We start from the raw sequence: 17432 nt of genomic DNA, 5'->3' as shown, positions 1-17432 counted from the left end.
CCAACATTTATTGTTACTTGTATTACTGATAATTGCCATTCTCACTGGAATGAGATAAAATAGAGTGAGATTAATGGTCTATCTGAGGTACAGGTGGCAAAGATTTTCTCCTATTCTGTAGATTCTCTTCATGCTCTGATTTCCTTTGCTGTGAAGAAGCCTTTTAGTTTGATACAATGGCATTTATTGATTCTTAATTTTAGCTCTTGCCAATCATTTTCCCCCTCCGTCACCTGCAGACCCTGCCTTTTGTGGACTCTGGATTTCAGCCTCAAACTCAGTCACTCTAACTCTGGCCCTTTTGACTTCCTGGCAGGGCATGACCCTCCCAGTTGGTACTGGGAGCCACTAAACTCAAAGGGAAAAGGGGATCTATGTGGATTTCCACCACTCGTATTCCCTGGTGTAAAACGCTCTCTGCCTCTGAGTTTCCCCTGGCTTCTTGGGCATGCTCTATGACATGCTGTGTGGATTTGTCAGACCTGATTTTCAGACTGGCTTGGGCTTGCCAGGACCCCCACAGCCACAGCCACAGGCCCCAGCAGGGGTGGGCTTCAAGATGGCTCTTTCATTAGCTCTCCTCGGGCAGCTGGGAAAGACAGGACATCTCTATCACATGAGAGTACTATGCAGAACACCTCTGAATCCGTCTGGCAGTGTCCTTAATCTCTGATTTTTCCATAACAAGACATGCCACAGGCCTCCCAAAAATGCGGGTTTGCTTTATGCTGGTTTGCTTTATATGGCTTTGATTGCAAAGGGACTGCTGTGAAGGCAGGCAGGGGTGTAATTTTTACCTCATTCTATTATATCCAACCTCCTGAGTCCCCTATCTGTTTTGACTGTCCAGTATTAATTCCCAGTAAAGCTCCCCCCATCCCCCGACCCCCACGGCCCTTTTTTTCCCCCCCATAACCACTTTACTGAGAAGCTGTCTACCCTCTTTCTTGGTTTCACACCATGAAGCAGCCTGAAAAGCAACCTTCTCTACTCTACCATCTTCCAGATCTAATACTGACATTTTAAATTATTATTATTTTTGGTACTGGTAACTGAACCCAGGGGCATTTTACTGATAAGCTACATCCCCAGCCAGTTTTATTTTTTAGACAAGGTCTCACTAAGTTGCTGAGGGCCTCACTAAATTGCTAAGGTTGCCTTCAAACTTGTGGTCCTCCTGCTTTGGCCTCCATAGTCACTGGGATTACAAGTGGGCAACACGGGGCCTGGCTCAATTTTGACTTAAAAAGAATTTAAAAAAAAATTTTTTTTAGTTGTCAATGGACCTTTATTTAATTTATTTACTTATATGTTGTGCTGAGGATTGAACCCAGGGCCTCACACAAGCCAGGCTCTACCACTGAGCCACAACCCCAGCCCCCTTAAAAAGAAATTTTAATAAAGTTGTAAAAGTTTTATAAGCATACAGCTTGATAATTGTTTACAACTAAGCACAGCATGTAACTAGTATCCAGGTTAAGATAAGAACACTCCTAGCACCTAAGACTTCTTCTGGTCACTAGCATATCAAAGGGCCACCACTTGACTACTAGCATGATTTACTTTTCTTGATGTACTTGTATATCGATGTGATCACACTTACGCTGTAAATATTTGTTCCAATCACTGACACGAGCAAAGCAAGAACATTGCTGTCCAGACACTGAGCTCTACTATCCTCATCTGGGGTTCTGACTTACAACCAACCAAGGCAAGGGGACAAGGAATTTCTTACATAGGAAATGTAACTCAAAAAGTTCTTCATCATCAATAGTGCTTGATGGGCTGTGCCTGTGGAGACTGCTGCATCTACCAGTGGGAGTGCTTTCAAGCTCAGGAAGCTTCTGCGTGCAGGTCTAATGAGAGTAGGCTCTCCACTAACCCTCCCAGAGGACACTTCAAGCAGTTGCTACAAGTTCTGTGAGTCATTTGAGATGCCGATGAACCAGAGCAAAATGTTGTAACTCTTAATTTGTTTGTACTAGGAAAGAAGATGATATTCTCACTTTCTATAGGAGTCAGAGGCAATGACATAAAGTTATCAGTCCTCAAACTGCACTTAGTGAATTACACAACTATAAAAGTTCTCCAAAAGCCACTAAAACATTTCTTAATGTAGTAGGAGCTGAGTTAGCTTATTCAACCTGGTTTTAAAACTAAATTTAACATTATTCAAAAATGAACATATTACCTTCTCTTCCATATAATCTAAAAGGATTAGTGACCCATAACTTAAGCTCTGAGAAATGGTAATATCTGAAAACCCATCTTCCCACTTCATAGCATCAAAAGCCCCTTCTTTTCCCCTTCCATTTTCCCTTGCCCAAGGCCCACCATAGCTGTTCACTTGCTCCAGACATACTGCAAAAAATTGCCAACAATATAAAAATTTCTCTCATCTCACAAACTTATTCTTAATCAATTTATTTAACAACTATTAGCTTGAATAAATATAAGTAATAGAAATTCTATTTCCTAGATATATATATATATATATCTTCTGCTCCCACCCATATTTCCCATCAATTTACTACTATGAATAAGTCAAAGAGTTCCTTTCATCTAAAGGGTACTTGTAGCATTATTATATAATTCCACAGAAAATATGGAGACTAATCCATTGAGACTGAGTCTAATAATATTAAACTCAATCTCTACGCCTTCATATGGAGATTAATCCATTAATACTGAAACTAATAAATCTCAAGGGTGACTCCAAGTACTTTAACATGGAATTGAAGAAGAGGATTAGACATGAAAAGGCATCCCCTAAAATGACAGGAAGCCAAAGAAAAGGTGGGACAAAAAGCCAAAGGTGCGATACAATTTTAGATATGGAGTAGCCACATTTACATCTATCTCGTAAGATGAAAAACAACTCCACATATAGAAAGGTGACCTCAGGGGGCTGGGGTTGTGCCTCAGTGGTAGCACACTTGCCTGACACTGGGTTTGATTCTCAGCACCACACATAAATAAGTGAATAAAATAAAGGTCCATCAATAACTAGAAAATACATATTAAAAAAATAAAAAAGAAAGGTGATCACAGATCACTGATAAGTGACAAGCTATAGGGACCAGACCACCTGGGCTTGTTGGCTACTCTGACTCTATAGCTACAGGGGTCCAACCAGCTTTGTCCATTTAGAAACCGCAGAATAATTTATCTCTTATTTCCAACATATTTGTTAAAAGATACATTTCAAAGTGCCCTCCTCCCTGGCTCCCCCACTAAAAAAATTAGCCCATTAAATTTACAGGGCGAATTACCTAATTTTTACCATGGGAGGGCAGTCTTATTCTAATATGCTTTAGAAGTCTGAGATAAAAACAACAAAGTCAGATATATTTTAAAATAATCTTAAAACACTAATCATATTTTAAAAATTCGAACAATGACAAATAACTACAAGCAAAAACTCTAACATATGGCTGGACTGCTAAAAAATACTTGGGAAAATGAAGGGATGAAATATTTGAAAACTGAGACAAAAAATTATGCTTCGTATATTTATAAAGTATCTAAGTCACTTCACAATAGTAGGAAATCTTAATAATGATGATGCTGATAAGAAGAAGAGGAGCACCCAGTATTTACTAAGTCCATACTATGTGCCAATAACAAAATAAGCACTGCTGAAATACCAGCACTTGATCAGTAGAAATGGACACACCAACCCTCCAGATTATATGGACATGCAAAGGACTCACAATAGGGACAGGGTATAGCTCAGTGTATATGTATACTTTGTACATATTTGTTAAATTACCCACGCTGACCTCTCCAGATGTAAAGATGCTGGAACCTAAAATTTTAAAAAGAATCCCTGGTAATTCTGATCCTGATGGCTCTCTTACTACACTTTAGGAAGCACTGATTGAGAGGACTCCTAAACTTCTGACTTACCTAAAAAAGGTGGGGCTGGGATGGGGAGGCACCATTTATAGAAAAAGTGAATAATGAAGGAAAGAAAACTTGTGAGGTGTGTCAGTTTTACTTTTGTCCTCTTGGCTTGCTCCCTTACAATATGAAGACCTAAATATTTAAACTTTCTAAAATAGTGTCTGCCTCCTACTTTTTAAATTTATAAATAATATTTTAGAGTAGTTTTAGGTTCACAGCAAAACTGAGCAACAGGTATAGAGACTTTCCAGACCCCTTTCTTTATTGAATACTTCCTGCTAGTGCTATCTAAAGCTCCAGGCCCATCTTGTTCTTTCCCTCAGTCCTCCTGGAATCAGCCATTTTCCAAAGGAGTAGCCCTGGTTCCTTTTATTGGAGAATGGTATTAGAAAGCAAGATCTGGGGCTTGGGATGTGGCTTAGTGGTAGACTGCTTGCCTAACATACTGACAAAGAAAAAAGCCAAGACCTAGTTACTAGGTGTGCTCATTGCTCTTGGGCTATCTTTTATTCTAGACCCTTTCAGTTTCAGCAAGGAGATACACATGTATCTACTAACTCATGTAAGTACATGTATCTATAAATATCAATACGTAACCATCTGTGTGTATATTTAGCTAAATATGAGTTATATTACTGCATCCAGCTCTAATCCACCATGATGTGGATCATTCTTACCTCCTGCCCTTGCTTATCTGTTACTTCCCACTTCAACAGTGAGAAGCCTGGCTCCTACCGTCTTCCTTATAATAAATAACTTAAACACTCCATTCCAGTTCACAAGTGCCCAGTATATGGGTATACCCACATACTCCTCCGTCTCATCTGTTTTTATCCCTCTCCTTGTTTTATTCTCCTTGATTGCACTCTACACCACTTGATAAAAGCTTATTTTCTGATTTCCTCCTTTATGATATCACTGCTAAGTCCCCAGCATCTAAAACTGCCTTATACACAGTAGGGGTTCAATAAAAAAAAGAGCTGAATAAATGAATGAATAAAAACATGTTATGCCTATTATATTAATTAATTAATTAAGCAGGTCTCACTTTCCTAGCTGAATATGTTATTCACTTTGAGATACTATATGCACTTCAATCAAATTACAATTATAACATATAATTTAGACTATTCACCAATTCAGCTGACTTCCCAATTATCATAATTAAAACCAATGAACTAAATCACTGTTCACCAAGTATCATTCACAGCTCCTACTTTCCTGGAAGGTCTGACTCTAACCATCATCTCCCTCTATTTCCAACCACTGCCAATTTAGATCTCCTAAACACTGCCAACCTAGTTTAAAATTTTAGACAGTTTTGATTCTATGTACTCTAGCTATGTATTCATTAAATATTTTTCCACATTTGCTGGGAACATGAACAACATAATCACTACTATAAGTTCAAATCATCTAGTTAATGAAGAATTATATAAAAATAAAGTGGTTAATTTTAAGTTAATCTTCCAAAGAACTGTGGAAACATTAAAACTTTTTAAAAAAGTACACAGATCTGCTCTCTTTTCCTTGTGTGGAAGCCTGAGGTTTAAGAACAAAGATACTAATAGGAAACATATGGAAAAGATCAGTAACAAAATGGAATCTTGGCCCAAATGTTTTGCCACGTTTTACATACCAATGTCTCAAATAATAGGCTAGATTTTTACAATATTGAAACGCTGTATATGTTTCTTAAAACTGAAACATAACAAAATAAATCTGTGAGTTCTATGTAAAATCTTAATAGAAAACATGGTTTTAGGAACTAAAAATGAACTCCAAGGTTTACTTTACCTTATTTGCTTAAGCTTGAAAGAATCCTCCCTCCCCAAAAGAACACAGGTCCCACTGCCAAGAGATACAAGTTAACTCTGTTTCAATATGAAAACATTAGCACAAAAATTTAGCATCTAAGCAAGCTCCTTAGCTGTTACTCTTTAGGAGGGAGTGCTCAGTAAAATGGGGACATTTTCTAAATCTGTAAAATAAAGGCAATAGTTATCAGGCCACAGAATCTTTTCATTTCACCTTATTCAATACCAGAAGAAATCAGACATACCCTCAAAGTGCAAGGCAAAGACTACCACAGTAAAGGATTCATTTTTATTTTAAAGGTCATTAGGCATTCTAATGAGTATATTCAGGAGCAAGATGAGAGAAGGGATAACTAATAGAAAAGAAGGTATTGATTTTTGTATGGAAAAGTTATATCTTTAATTTGTGAAACCATTGAAAATCTACTGCATTTAAAAAATATATTTGAGCCAGTCACATGGCTCACACCTATAATCCCAGTGATTTAGGAGGCTGAGGCAGGAGAAATGTAAGTTCAAAGCCAAGTTCAGCAATTTAATGAGATCTAAACAACCTAATGAGAACCTTTTTTTTTTTTTTGGTTGTTGTTGTTTTTAAAAAGGCTCAGTGCTTAAGCACCTCTGGGTTTAATCTCTCATACCAAAAACAAAACAAAAGAATAAATTTGATATGAAATATTTTTATTCTGATTCCTTTAACAAAAGCATTGATATGAGCATGAGATGTTGGACAACCCAGGGACTAAAGACAATTCCGAGTTCCACCTTAAATTTCCGAGATACTGGCCTCCTTGTCACAGGGGACCTTAATTTGAAGAATTCTCTGGCATGAAAATGAAAATAAAAACAGTAATCAGTACATGCTGTTTCATTTAGTTCTGTTTTCCTTTCATATTAGAGGAAATTCTTGCCACACCTCAAACCAAAATTATGGGGAAAAGAAAGAAGTAAACCACATAAATCTGACCAAGAACACAAACATCTTAATTTGAATCCTCAAAGTTTTGTGTAATGAAAAGAAATACATCATTTTAATTCAACCCAAGTGTTTTCCAACCAGATTGTATTTGCTTAAATTGCTACAGTAATTCAAGGGACAACCCTGTCTGGACACAGAGTTACTGTGGATTTTTAAAGAGACTCAGTTAAAGAATTTAGGAATTTCTGATTCATTTAAAGGATTTGCAAATTCATCAACCCTTGAAAACTAAAGCATATTTAACAGGTATGATGATAAAATAATTTTCAATTTTTAAAGAACGTATTCCTACTGTTGAAATTAAAAAGTACTTTAGATTTGTTTAATGTTAAATAGACTGCAGCTACCATAAAAGCACAATTTTGGGAAGCAAAATCTGGTAATAGTACAAAATTTAAATTTTGATTAAGCAAATTCAGAGAAACAAATAAGTAGAGTGAGTTTAAATTTCTAATATAAGATTACCCAACAATTTCGTTTAGACTTTTTTAAATTTTAAGAAAGAAAAGATTCTCAGGTCATCTCTCTCTCTCTCTCTCATGGGTCTTTATTTTTTCCTCTCTCAATTTTAAATGACAAAAATATCTAATGTTTTTGATCCATGAATGTCGCTAGTGAGTCTAGCTGTAGTGATGATAGATAATTACAATCAAGGTTTTCTCAAAATTTTTTTATTAATCAAATTCCCAACATAAAATGTTTTGTTTTCATTTACCCTTTTCTGAAAGGGAAGGCACAAATGCCTTATTCAATCTATTGAAAGATCTACTACAGTTACTTGAGTTCATGGTAATTAATAATTAAATGCATCATGGCTAAAAATAATTGAGTTTTAAAATTTTAAATAGCAAAAGAATTTCAGAAATTTAAAACTGTTTTGGACAAAACTTGAATATTGTTTCTTACAATGCTAGCTTCTATAGCATACAAATGAATCCTTAAAATAATAAAATGCCATGACTCTTTTAAACTTTCCAGAGCTAAGTAAATATACCTCATTTTTATAAAGAATTTCAATCAGATTCTTGATGAAGGCATGAGTGCTTTCCTCCACATAAGAGAAATTTATGATATAGAAGCTTTTATTGTAATATGATATGAAAACTCACATTAATGGATAATGTTAAAAAAACTGATATATATATATATAGTAGTTTTGTTTTAAGTTTTCCTTTTATTATTTTTCTATTGGACAGTGTAATAAGAGAGTGAGTATTGTTAAGACAAGATATTCATAGAAAAGACAATAGCCAAGTTCTTAATGTTCATCTGAAGAAATCACAATCGTGAAATAAATGCCTAGAGATAATCAATATTAGTAAAAAGAAGCATTGCTAAGAAGATGAAATCTATAACTTATTAATTCAATCATCCATTCAAAAAAACTTATATCACTTATAATCATAATTGATTTTGTTAAAAATTAGAGCTTGCAGGGTGAGGGGTGTAGCCCAGTAGTAGAGCACTTGCCTAGGATGTGTGAGGCTCTGGGTTCAATCTCCAGTACAACAACAATAAAAATTAGGGCCGGGAAATGAGATGACTGATGTGTGTTCTAATGTTTTGCTGTGAGTTTTCCTATAAGGAACAAGGCATAGACTGTAGAATATGAAAGTGAAAGTAGCAAAAATATTCTTAGCAAATGGTTGAGATTAGTTGGATAAATGAAATAAGATCATTACAACAGGAAAAATTATCACAGGGAACAAGGAAAAGGAATCAGAGCTGATGAGTGTATGGATAGAAAAGAGGCTGATTTCAGACAGGAAACTACACTTGGTTAAAAGAGGGCAGGACAAGGTGGCACTAGAGGGTTACAAATACAGAGGGAATGTTTAAAATGAGTTCAGGTTTAGAAGAGAAATTGCTTTTCAGGGAAGTATTTCTTCTTAGGTGCCCGTAAAGAATAAAAAGTTAACAGCATGAAGAACTTCCTTTATTTTCGGAGAGGTCCCAGTAATGAGGTTTTGATTTTAGTCAAAGGTGTATAATTAAGTGTAGAGTCAAAGATATCATTCACATATCCTTTTTTCCCCCAAATTTTTCATAATTGTTAAACAACAGACTCTAATTCTCAAATGTAAATTTGCTAAATTATGATATCTAAAGTTATTAACACAAAGATAAAATTCAGACTAAATGTCAGTGAGCAATATTCTTTTAACATTTCCAGGTGTGGTGTTGCATGCCAGTAATCTCAGCAGCTTGGGAGGCTGAGGTGGGAGGATTGCAGGTTCAAAGCCAGCCTCAGAAATTTAGTGAGGCTATAAGCAACTTAGTGAGACCCTGCCTCTAAATAAAAAATAAAAGTGGCTGGGGATATGGCCAGCCTTGGGTTCAATCCCTGGTTTAAATAAAAAAAAAAAAAAAAATCCTGTGTGAAAGTTGGCTGTAGACAGACTCCTGTGTGGCCTGGTCCAATGGTATAGCCCATCTCTACCTCTCAGCTTCCACCTTCATCTTCTGGGAAGGTAGCAGTTTTATAGACCCAACTCTAGTGGCTTTAGTGGCACTAAAACTCATATGCTATAGTATAATGAGTGATAATAAAAACCCTATAGAATTTCCTATACAATATAATCCACAATAAGATGTATAGGATTTTCTATACCAGTTTCTGCCAATCTCCCAAAGTCTAGGTTAAATGATATCTAAAAAAGACTTCCCCACTACAAATTTTTACTCCTCACACTTCAGATAGAGCCCTAATATCCAGAGTATACAAAGAACTCAAAAAATTAAACAATAAGAAAACAAATAACCCAATCAACAAATGGGCCAAGGACCTGAACAGACACTTCTCAGAGGAGGACATACAATCAATCAACAAATACATGAGTAAAAATGCTTACCATCTCTAGCAGTCAGAGAAATGCAAATCAAAACCACCCTAAGATACCATCTCATTCCAGTAAGATTGGCAGCCATTATGAAGTCAAACAACAACAAGTGCTGGCGAGGATGTGGGGAAAAGGGTACACTTGTACATTGCTGGTGGGAATGCAAATTGGTGAGGCCAATTTGGAAAGCAGTATGGAGATTTCTTGGAAAGCTGGGAATGGAACCACCATTTGACCCAGCTATTCCCCTTCTCGGTCTATTCCCTAAAGACCTAAAAAGAGCATACTACAGGGACACTGCTACATCGATGTTCATAGCAGCACAATTCACAATAGCTAGACTGTGGAACCAACCTAGATGCGCTTCAATAGATGAATGGATTAAAAAATGTGGCATTTATACACAATGGAGTATTACTCTGCATTAAAAAATGACAAAATCATGGCATTTGCAGGGAAATGGATGGCATTAGAGCAGATCATGCTAAGTGAAGCTAGCCAATCCCTAAAAAACAAATGCCAAATGTCTTCTTTGATATAAGGAGAACAACTAAGAACAGAGTAGGGAGGAAGAGCATGAGAAGAAGATTAACATTAAACAGGGAGGAGAGGTGGGAGGGAAAGGGAGAGAGAAGGGTAATTGCATGGAAATGGAAGGAGACCCTAATTGTTATACAAAATTACATACAAGAGGAAGTGAGGGAAAGGGGAAAAAAAAACAAGGGGGAGAAATGAATTACAGTAGATGGGGTAGAGAGAGAAGATGGGAGGGGAGGGGAGGGGAGGGGAGGGGGGATAGTAGAGGACAGGAAAGGCAGCAGAATACAACAGACATTAGTATGGCAATATGTAAAACACAGGATGTGTAACCGATGTGATTCTGCAATCTGTATATGGGGTAAAAATGGGAGTTCATAACCCACTTGAATCAAATGTGTGAAATATGATATGTCAAGAACTATGTAATGTTTTGAACAACCAACAGTAAAAATTAAAAAGACTTCCCCACTGTCCTCAAGCAGGGTCAACTCCTGGGCCACACAGCATTGTCTGTGCCTGCTACAAACTACACAACCCTCTGCGTTAGGTTAAGGTTCACTTTGTGGTGTGTCTCTCTTCCATTAAAACATTTCTCTTTATAGAAGGGACTATGGCTTCATGTCCTCTTCATTTCTGTGTTCCTCACCAATTTAGCACAGTGCTTTACATTTAGAAATAATTCAAGACATATGTAAACTAAAGGAACTCAATCAAACTAACCACTAATATTTGTATATTATTACTAAACACATCCCATACAATAGCTAGCACAATAACTACAGCATGTAAAAAAAAGTTCCATGAAGCAGATGCATGGAAGCTTCCAGCCTGGCACAGAGAGCTGGCTTGCTCTGAACACTGCCCTGTGGGATGAAATTATAACCTGTCCGACACTCCAGCTCCTCTGGAGACTCTCTCCTACTTCACCCAATGACACTAGAGAATGAAGAACTATAGCTCAAATTCCTTAATTCACTAAATTAAGCATTCATTTCTAGAGGGAAAATTCTTTTTTTAATGTATATTTTTTTAGTTGTAGATGTACCTTTATTTTGTTTATTTATTTTTATGTGGTCCTGAGGATAGAACCCAGCGCCCCACATGTGCAAAGCAAGCGCTCTACTGCTGAGCCACAGTCCCAGCCCTAGAGTGAAAATCCTTTACACCAGAATGTATTCTATTCAGATTGTGGCTATAGTAGTCTTATTCTGCTCCTTTAGCAGTTAAACGCCATTTCTCAAACAACTCATACTTTGTTCCTTCTATGCTGTTACTCAGCTCTTCCAACTGGAAATAATCATCCTCACCTCATTCTATGAGAACCCTAACATTCCTTCAAGGATGCAGAATGAACAACAAATGTAGTGTATCTAGATCTGCAAAAAGAAACTTCAAGTATTTACAAAATCACATACTGGTAAAGGGATGACCATTGTTCTGCATTTTCTTGTAGGATAAATATAAGAAAATACATTGGAATAAATAATTATTTGATTCAGTTTTCTTGATTACAAAAGGGTAGGTAAGGTCATCATCCAAAAACAATAAAGGGGAATGAGGTTTTAGAAACTTGAAAGAGGATGGAAAAACAATAGTAGGTGAGAAGGAAAGGAGATTAACTAAGTTTTAAACAGCCATGAAAGATTAAGGTTGTAGTTGAGAATTGAGAGTAAAACCAGTTAGTTTGGTACTGTTTTTCTTTTTAAAACCTGTACTTCTTATTTTTTTCTCCATATTGATTGCTGCATTAAAACTGTACATATGTTGGGATTTGTTGCTTCATATTTGAATATGCACATAATATAATTTGGCCAATATTATTTCCCAGTATTTCCACTATTCCTCCTCCTCTTCCCTTCCGCTGGTCCCTTTCCTCTACTCTACTGGTCACTCTGCAATTTTCATGAGCCTCTCCTCCCTCTTTTCCTTTTTCCTCTCTAGCTTCCACTTAAGAGAGAAAATATATGACCCTTGACTTCGAGTTTAGCTTATTTCACTTAACATAATATTATCAAGTTCCATCTATTTTCCTGCAAATAAAATAATTTTAATCTTCTTTATGACTGAATAAAACTCCACTGTGTATATGTAATACATTTTCTTTATCCATTCATCTGTTGATGGATATCTAGGCTGGTTCCATAGTTTGGCTATTGTGAATTGTGCTGCTGATAACATGGGTATGCATGTATCACTACAGTAGGATGACTTTAATTCTTCAGGATAAATACCAGAGTGGTATATCTTCATGATATTGGGAGTAAAGGATGAAATGCAATGAAAAGACAGTAGGATTAATATATTTTACATTTTACTGAAACTGGAAAATTATTGCATTTGGAATTACCATATGAAGATAGTGGTCAGAGTGTGAGATGCGCAAAATTGAGAGTATGAGGGGGTTACTGTACTGATAATGACAAACCTAGGATGTGGGTACATGGGAAGAATGGAGGACAAGATCATGGAAGGAAAAAGGATCAAGGGCCTCTGACTCTACTTGAATAAGTGCTTCAAATCCTAAACACATACAATATTTACACTGTATGCATTTTTAAAATTTCGGACAAGAAACTCAGATTTTCTCAAATGGTATTCTGTGAAGAGAAAATGATTCAAGTAGCATCTTCTCAATTATACTGATAAAGGACAGTACCGTTCTAAATGAATAGGAGATAAGTAATTTCATTACAAACATTTGTTCTCTCATGAAACCCTAGATGAGAAGGGTAGCAAAAAAAAAAAAAAAAGTCTCAGGAAAAGGAAAAAAAAAAAGAGGTAAAATCTTTAAGTTTTTCCTAAACAATATATTCATTCTACCTGTGTATAGCAGTTTTCAATTTGCAAAGTACTTTTAAATGTGTATCTCATATGATACCAACAACTACCAGGTGAGATAAGCAGGCTAAGTATAATTTCAACCATAATTTTGTAACTTTCAGTTTATTTATTTGAGACAGTCTCACTGTGTTACTCAAGCTGGTCTCAAATTCCTAGGCTCAAATAAGCCTCCTTAGTCTCCCAAGTAGCTGGCACCACGAGACACATATGTTCAGTAACAAGACTGAAATGCAAATTTTCAGTCTTAAGATATAATACTCTTCTCTATAAGTTTCAGCGATACAAGTGTTAATTGTATAAGAAATCTTTCCCCTTACAATTCTACTCCACATAATGTCCTTCTGCTGCGCTGCACTGCACTCTCTGCTTCCCCGATTCTCCACTAGACTTTAAACTCCTGGGAGACAGGGAAAGCTGTGTTTTGAATATTTGTATATCTAGAAATTAACTAAAAATATTAGTGGAAATAAGGAAGTTAGGAAGAAAACATAAAGACTAATTTACTAGAAACTAAACTTGGCAGGATATAGATATTATATTTGAAGTTGTTACTCAAACAGTGAAATTAGACTCTGGAAACTGTTTCATGAGGACAATTTGAAGGTGCAAATAGACTTAGAAAGCATCAAGAGGAAACAAATTAGGTTTTTCTAAGTATCACATGTTATCACATAAAAGGGCACATTTCGGGGCTGGGGATGTGGCTCAAGCGGTAGTGCGCTTGCCTGGCATGCGTGCAGCCCGGGTTCAATCCTCAGCACCACATACAAACAAAGATGTTGTGTCTGCCGAAAACTAAAAAATAAATATTGAAAAATTCTCTCAAAAAAAATTTTTTAAAAAGGGCACATTTCGTATTCTTTCAAAGGGGATTAAAGGGTACCAGTAATAGAAGTTGTGGGGTGAAGATTTTAGCTTTATACTAGGAATCTAATTAGCAAAAGCACTCTAACAGAAACATAGGTCTCTCCTCTCATAGGGAGTAGCCATCACTAAAGGATGGAATGGCTGGTAAAAACACCCAACATTTACAGTGGAGGGAGCACCTGACTGTAGTTGAGTCATGTCAGGTAGCTAATACTAGGGGAGTAAGCAAGATAACTGAGGTTCTCATGAAAGAGAATGGTTTCTTAGTAAAAAGCATACAACATTAGACCTTTGATTCTGGTTCAGTGCAAGGTGATTTTTTGTTTTTTAAATTCTGCTTCATTGGTATATAATCATTACTTTTGGTTTCAGTATTGCCCATTCTTCTGGATATTCTCTTATCTACAACATAATATATTGTATATAATTGTCAATTTAAATGAGAATTATTCTGAGTTTCATTCATTTTTTTTCCCACAATATATTTCCTTTTCTCCTTGCAATAGGAAAAAAAAAAAAGAACATGGGCTTTTTAAGTCTAGTATATGTCCTTTTCTTCTTTTTTGGAGACAAAGTATCCTGCCAATATGAAACTTATCAATGGGATGAAGATTATGACCAAGAACCAAATGAGGATTATGAACCAGAAATACAATTTCGTCAACATGTAGAATATGGAGTTCCTTTTTATCAGCATAGTTTAGGTTGTGCCAGTGAATGCTTCTGTCCAACTAACTTTCCAACATCGATGTACTGTGACAATCGCAAACTCAAGACTATCCCAAATATTCCAATGCATATCCAGCAACTCTACCTTCAGTTCAATGAAATTGAGGCTGTGACTGCAAATTCATTCATCAATGCAACTCATCTTAAAGAAATTAACCTCAGCCACAACAAAATTAAATCTCAAAAGATTGATTATGGTGTGTTTGCAAAATTTTCAAATCTACTACAACTTCACCTAGAGCATAACAATTTAGAAGAATTTCCATTTCCTCTTCCTAAATCTCTGGAAAGACTCCTCCTTGGTTACAATGAAATCTCCACATTACACACAAGTGCCATGGATGGGCTGGTAAACTTGACTATGCTCGACCTCTGTTATAATCACCTTCATGACTCTGTGTTAAAAGAAAAAAACCTTGCCAAGATGGAAAAATTAATGCAGCTCAACCTATGTCATAACAGATTAGAATCAATGCCTCCTGGATTACCTTCCTCACTTATGTATCTATCTTTAGAAAATAATTCAATTTCTTCTATACCAGACAAATACTTTGATGAACTTCCAAAACTTCACGCTCTAAGAATGTCACACAACAAACTGCAAGACATCCCATATAACATCTTTAATCTTTCCAACCTTATAGAGCTCAACGTCGGACACAACAAATTGAAGCAAGCATTTTACATTCCAAGAAATTTGGAACACCTATACCTAGAAAATAATGAAATAGAAAGTATGTAAAATTTTATATATTTTAATGAACAAGAAATGTATTTTGCCTCTTTAAAGAATAAATTGTTAATAATCTATGCTTTATAAATTATGAGAAAGTGCTGCTTTGAAATTGGCTAAGGAAAAGGTAGAAATTGACCCCAGAAAAAGGTTTTCCATTAAGTGTATGTCTTTCCTATTAAAATTTTATTATCTTGAATATTAGGAAATTGTACTAATAGAGTATATAAAGAAATATAAATATAAGTCCCCTGAGTAGTGGGACTATGAATGATTTTTATTTTGTTTCTATTAAGAATTTATTAAGTAATCAGAAAAGTCAGTAAATTTATATTAACTTTGGAAACGAAAATTCATTTATACTTTCATTTTCCTTAGCATCAAATAATAATTGAACCTAAAACCACTTATAAATATTTTAATAAAACTATTCCATGTAACACAAAACCCTACATAGAATTATGAATATAAACTGGTTTTAATTTTTAATTCGTATTTTTCAGATATCAATGTGACAATGATGTGTCCTTCTATTGACCCACTACATCTTCACCATTTAACATACCTTCGTGTGGACCAAAATAAGCTGAAAGAACCAATAAATTCACATATCTTCTCCTGCTTCCCTCATATACATAGTATTTATTATGGTGAACAAAGAAGCACAAATGGTCAAACAATACAACTGAAGACCCAAGTTTTTGGGAGATTTCAAGATGATGAAGATGATGGGGATGATCATGATAACACTCCTGAAGGCCAAGAAACAGAAGGGACAGAAGAACACTTCAACCCTCACTACTATGAAACTCAAGAATGGCAAGAAATTATATAGGTATATGTTTATGACTTCATAAAATTTATAACTAACTGAACACATAATTGTGCAAAATAATATATCTAGAATTATGTATTAGTATAAAACCAGAATTGCATTTAACAATCAACCGCATCATTGCATAGCATTAGAACTTACTCAAATGACATAGATCTTTAGAAATATCAATTAGAAATAGAATAAAAAACTAAACTTCAATGGCTTCTTATACTTTTTTCAAACTTTTAAACATCATCAAGCTGGAAAGAAAGTGAACATGCCGATTCTCATAACAGTAATTTCCACAGAATGATTAAGAAAATAGCATTAGCCAGGAGACCAGAGCCAAGTCCATTCCATCACTCTGAGGACATCTGATAACAGTAGGGCACATCAGTGTAAAAAGCAAGCATTCATTTAAGTAATACACTGTCCTCTTCCACTCTGTCTTCAGACTTCAAGCTTGTTGTTGTTACTCATTCATTATGGTACTCTAGGATTACTATTAGGAGCACAGAATGTGTTTTATTTTCAAGAGGCCATCTTACTAAGAATCCAAAGCACACAGATTTATGAAATCACATGTTCACACTTTTCTCTTAAAGCATCAAAGAGGTAACTAAAAACCACCAGATTATTTCAGAGCAATTTGTCTTTTAGGAAAATTTAGCAATAGTCCAAAATCTTTATTGTGTTCCATTTTCTCTCTCTCTCTCTCTTTTATACTTATAAAAGATTTGCTGATAAATAACTGCTTTGTTCACAAAGTTAAATTAATGTTGCCAAAATAAGTCATTTTATATAATAAAAAGCCCTTACAGTGCATACTTACTTTGTGCTAAAGTGTTTATTGACATGGTGCTAAAGGTGAATATAGATCCTTTATAATTCTAGAATAGACAAGTTTTAACATCTTCTCTAAAATCTTAAAAATCACTCATATTCTTTAATCTATCATTTTGAAGTATTTTAAGTGTACCTTATAACAAAGATTCTAACTGCTGTGATCAAGTCTCTTGATTTACCAGGCAAACATTTCATAGATTTCCTCAGTAAGAAATGCAGCATTAAAAGAGAATAAAATTATGGCATTTGCAGGTAAGTGGATGGTATTGGAGAATATCATGCTAAGCGGAGTAAGCCAATCCCCAAAAACCAAAGGCCGAATGTTCCTCTGATAAGTAGATGCTAATCCATAATGGGGGAAGGGGGAGATGCAAAAAATGGAGGTACTTTGATTGAGCAAAGAGGAGGGGGCAGGGGGCAGGAAAGATGGTGGAGTGAGATGAACATCATTACCCTAGGTACACGTATGACTGCACATGTGGTGCGATGTTATATGGTGTACAACCAGAGAAATGAA

General features: G+C 35.6%; 2 protein-coding genes across 3 annotated transcripts in view; one reads left to right on the top strand and one right to left on the bottom strand.

The window, feature by feature from the left end:
• The window catches only part of CENPP (centromere protein P), a 231925-nt gene that overhangs the window by 136876 nt on the left and 77617 nt on the right, over nucleotides 1–17432 (bottom strand). The window lies entirely within an intron of this gene.
• OMD (osteomodulin) lies at nucleotides 14304–16910 on the top strand. Its single transcript, XM_081263563.1, has 2 exons — nucleotides 14304–15253; nucleotides 15756–16910. Exons 1-2 carry the CDS (start codon nucleotides 14314–14316, stop codon nucleotides 16085–16087), a joined length of 1272 nt encoding a protein of 423 aa, XP_081119689.1. The 5' UTR covers nucleotides 14304–14313; the 3' UTR covers nucleotides 16088–16910.

This window comes from Spermophilus citellus, assembly GCF_964194105.1.
Source record: "Spermophilus citellus genome assembly, chromosome: 12".
Taxonomy (NCBI): Eukaryota; Metazoa; Chordata; class Mammalia; order Rodentia; family Sciuridae; genus Spermophilus; species Spermophilus citellus.
The sequence above is the reverse complement of the archived record's forward strand: the minus strand, read 5'-3'. Positions and strand labels throughout refer to the sequence as shown.

Coding starts and splice junctions, on each gene's coding strand:
- OMD (XM_081263563.1), top strand. CDS start 14,314: ATGGGCTTTTTAAGTCTAGTATATGTCCTTTTCTTCTTTTTTGGAGAC. Junction 15,254..15,755: donor AGAAAATAATGAAATAGAAA/GTATGTAAAATT, acceptor CGTATTTTTCAG/ATATCAATGTGACAATGATG.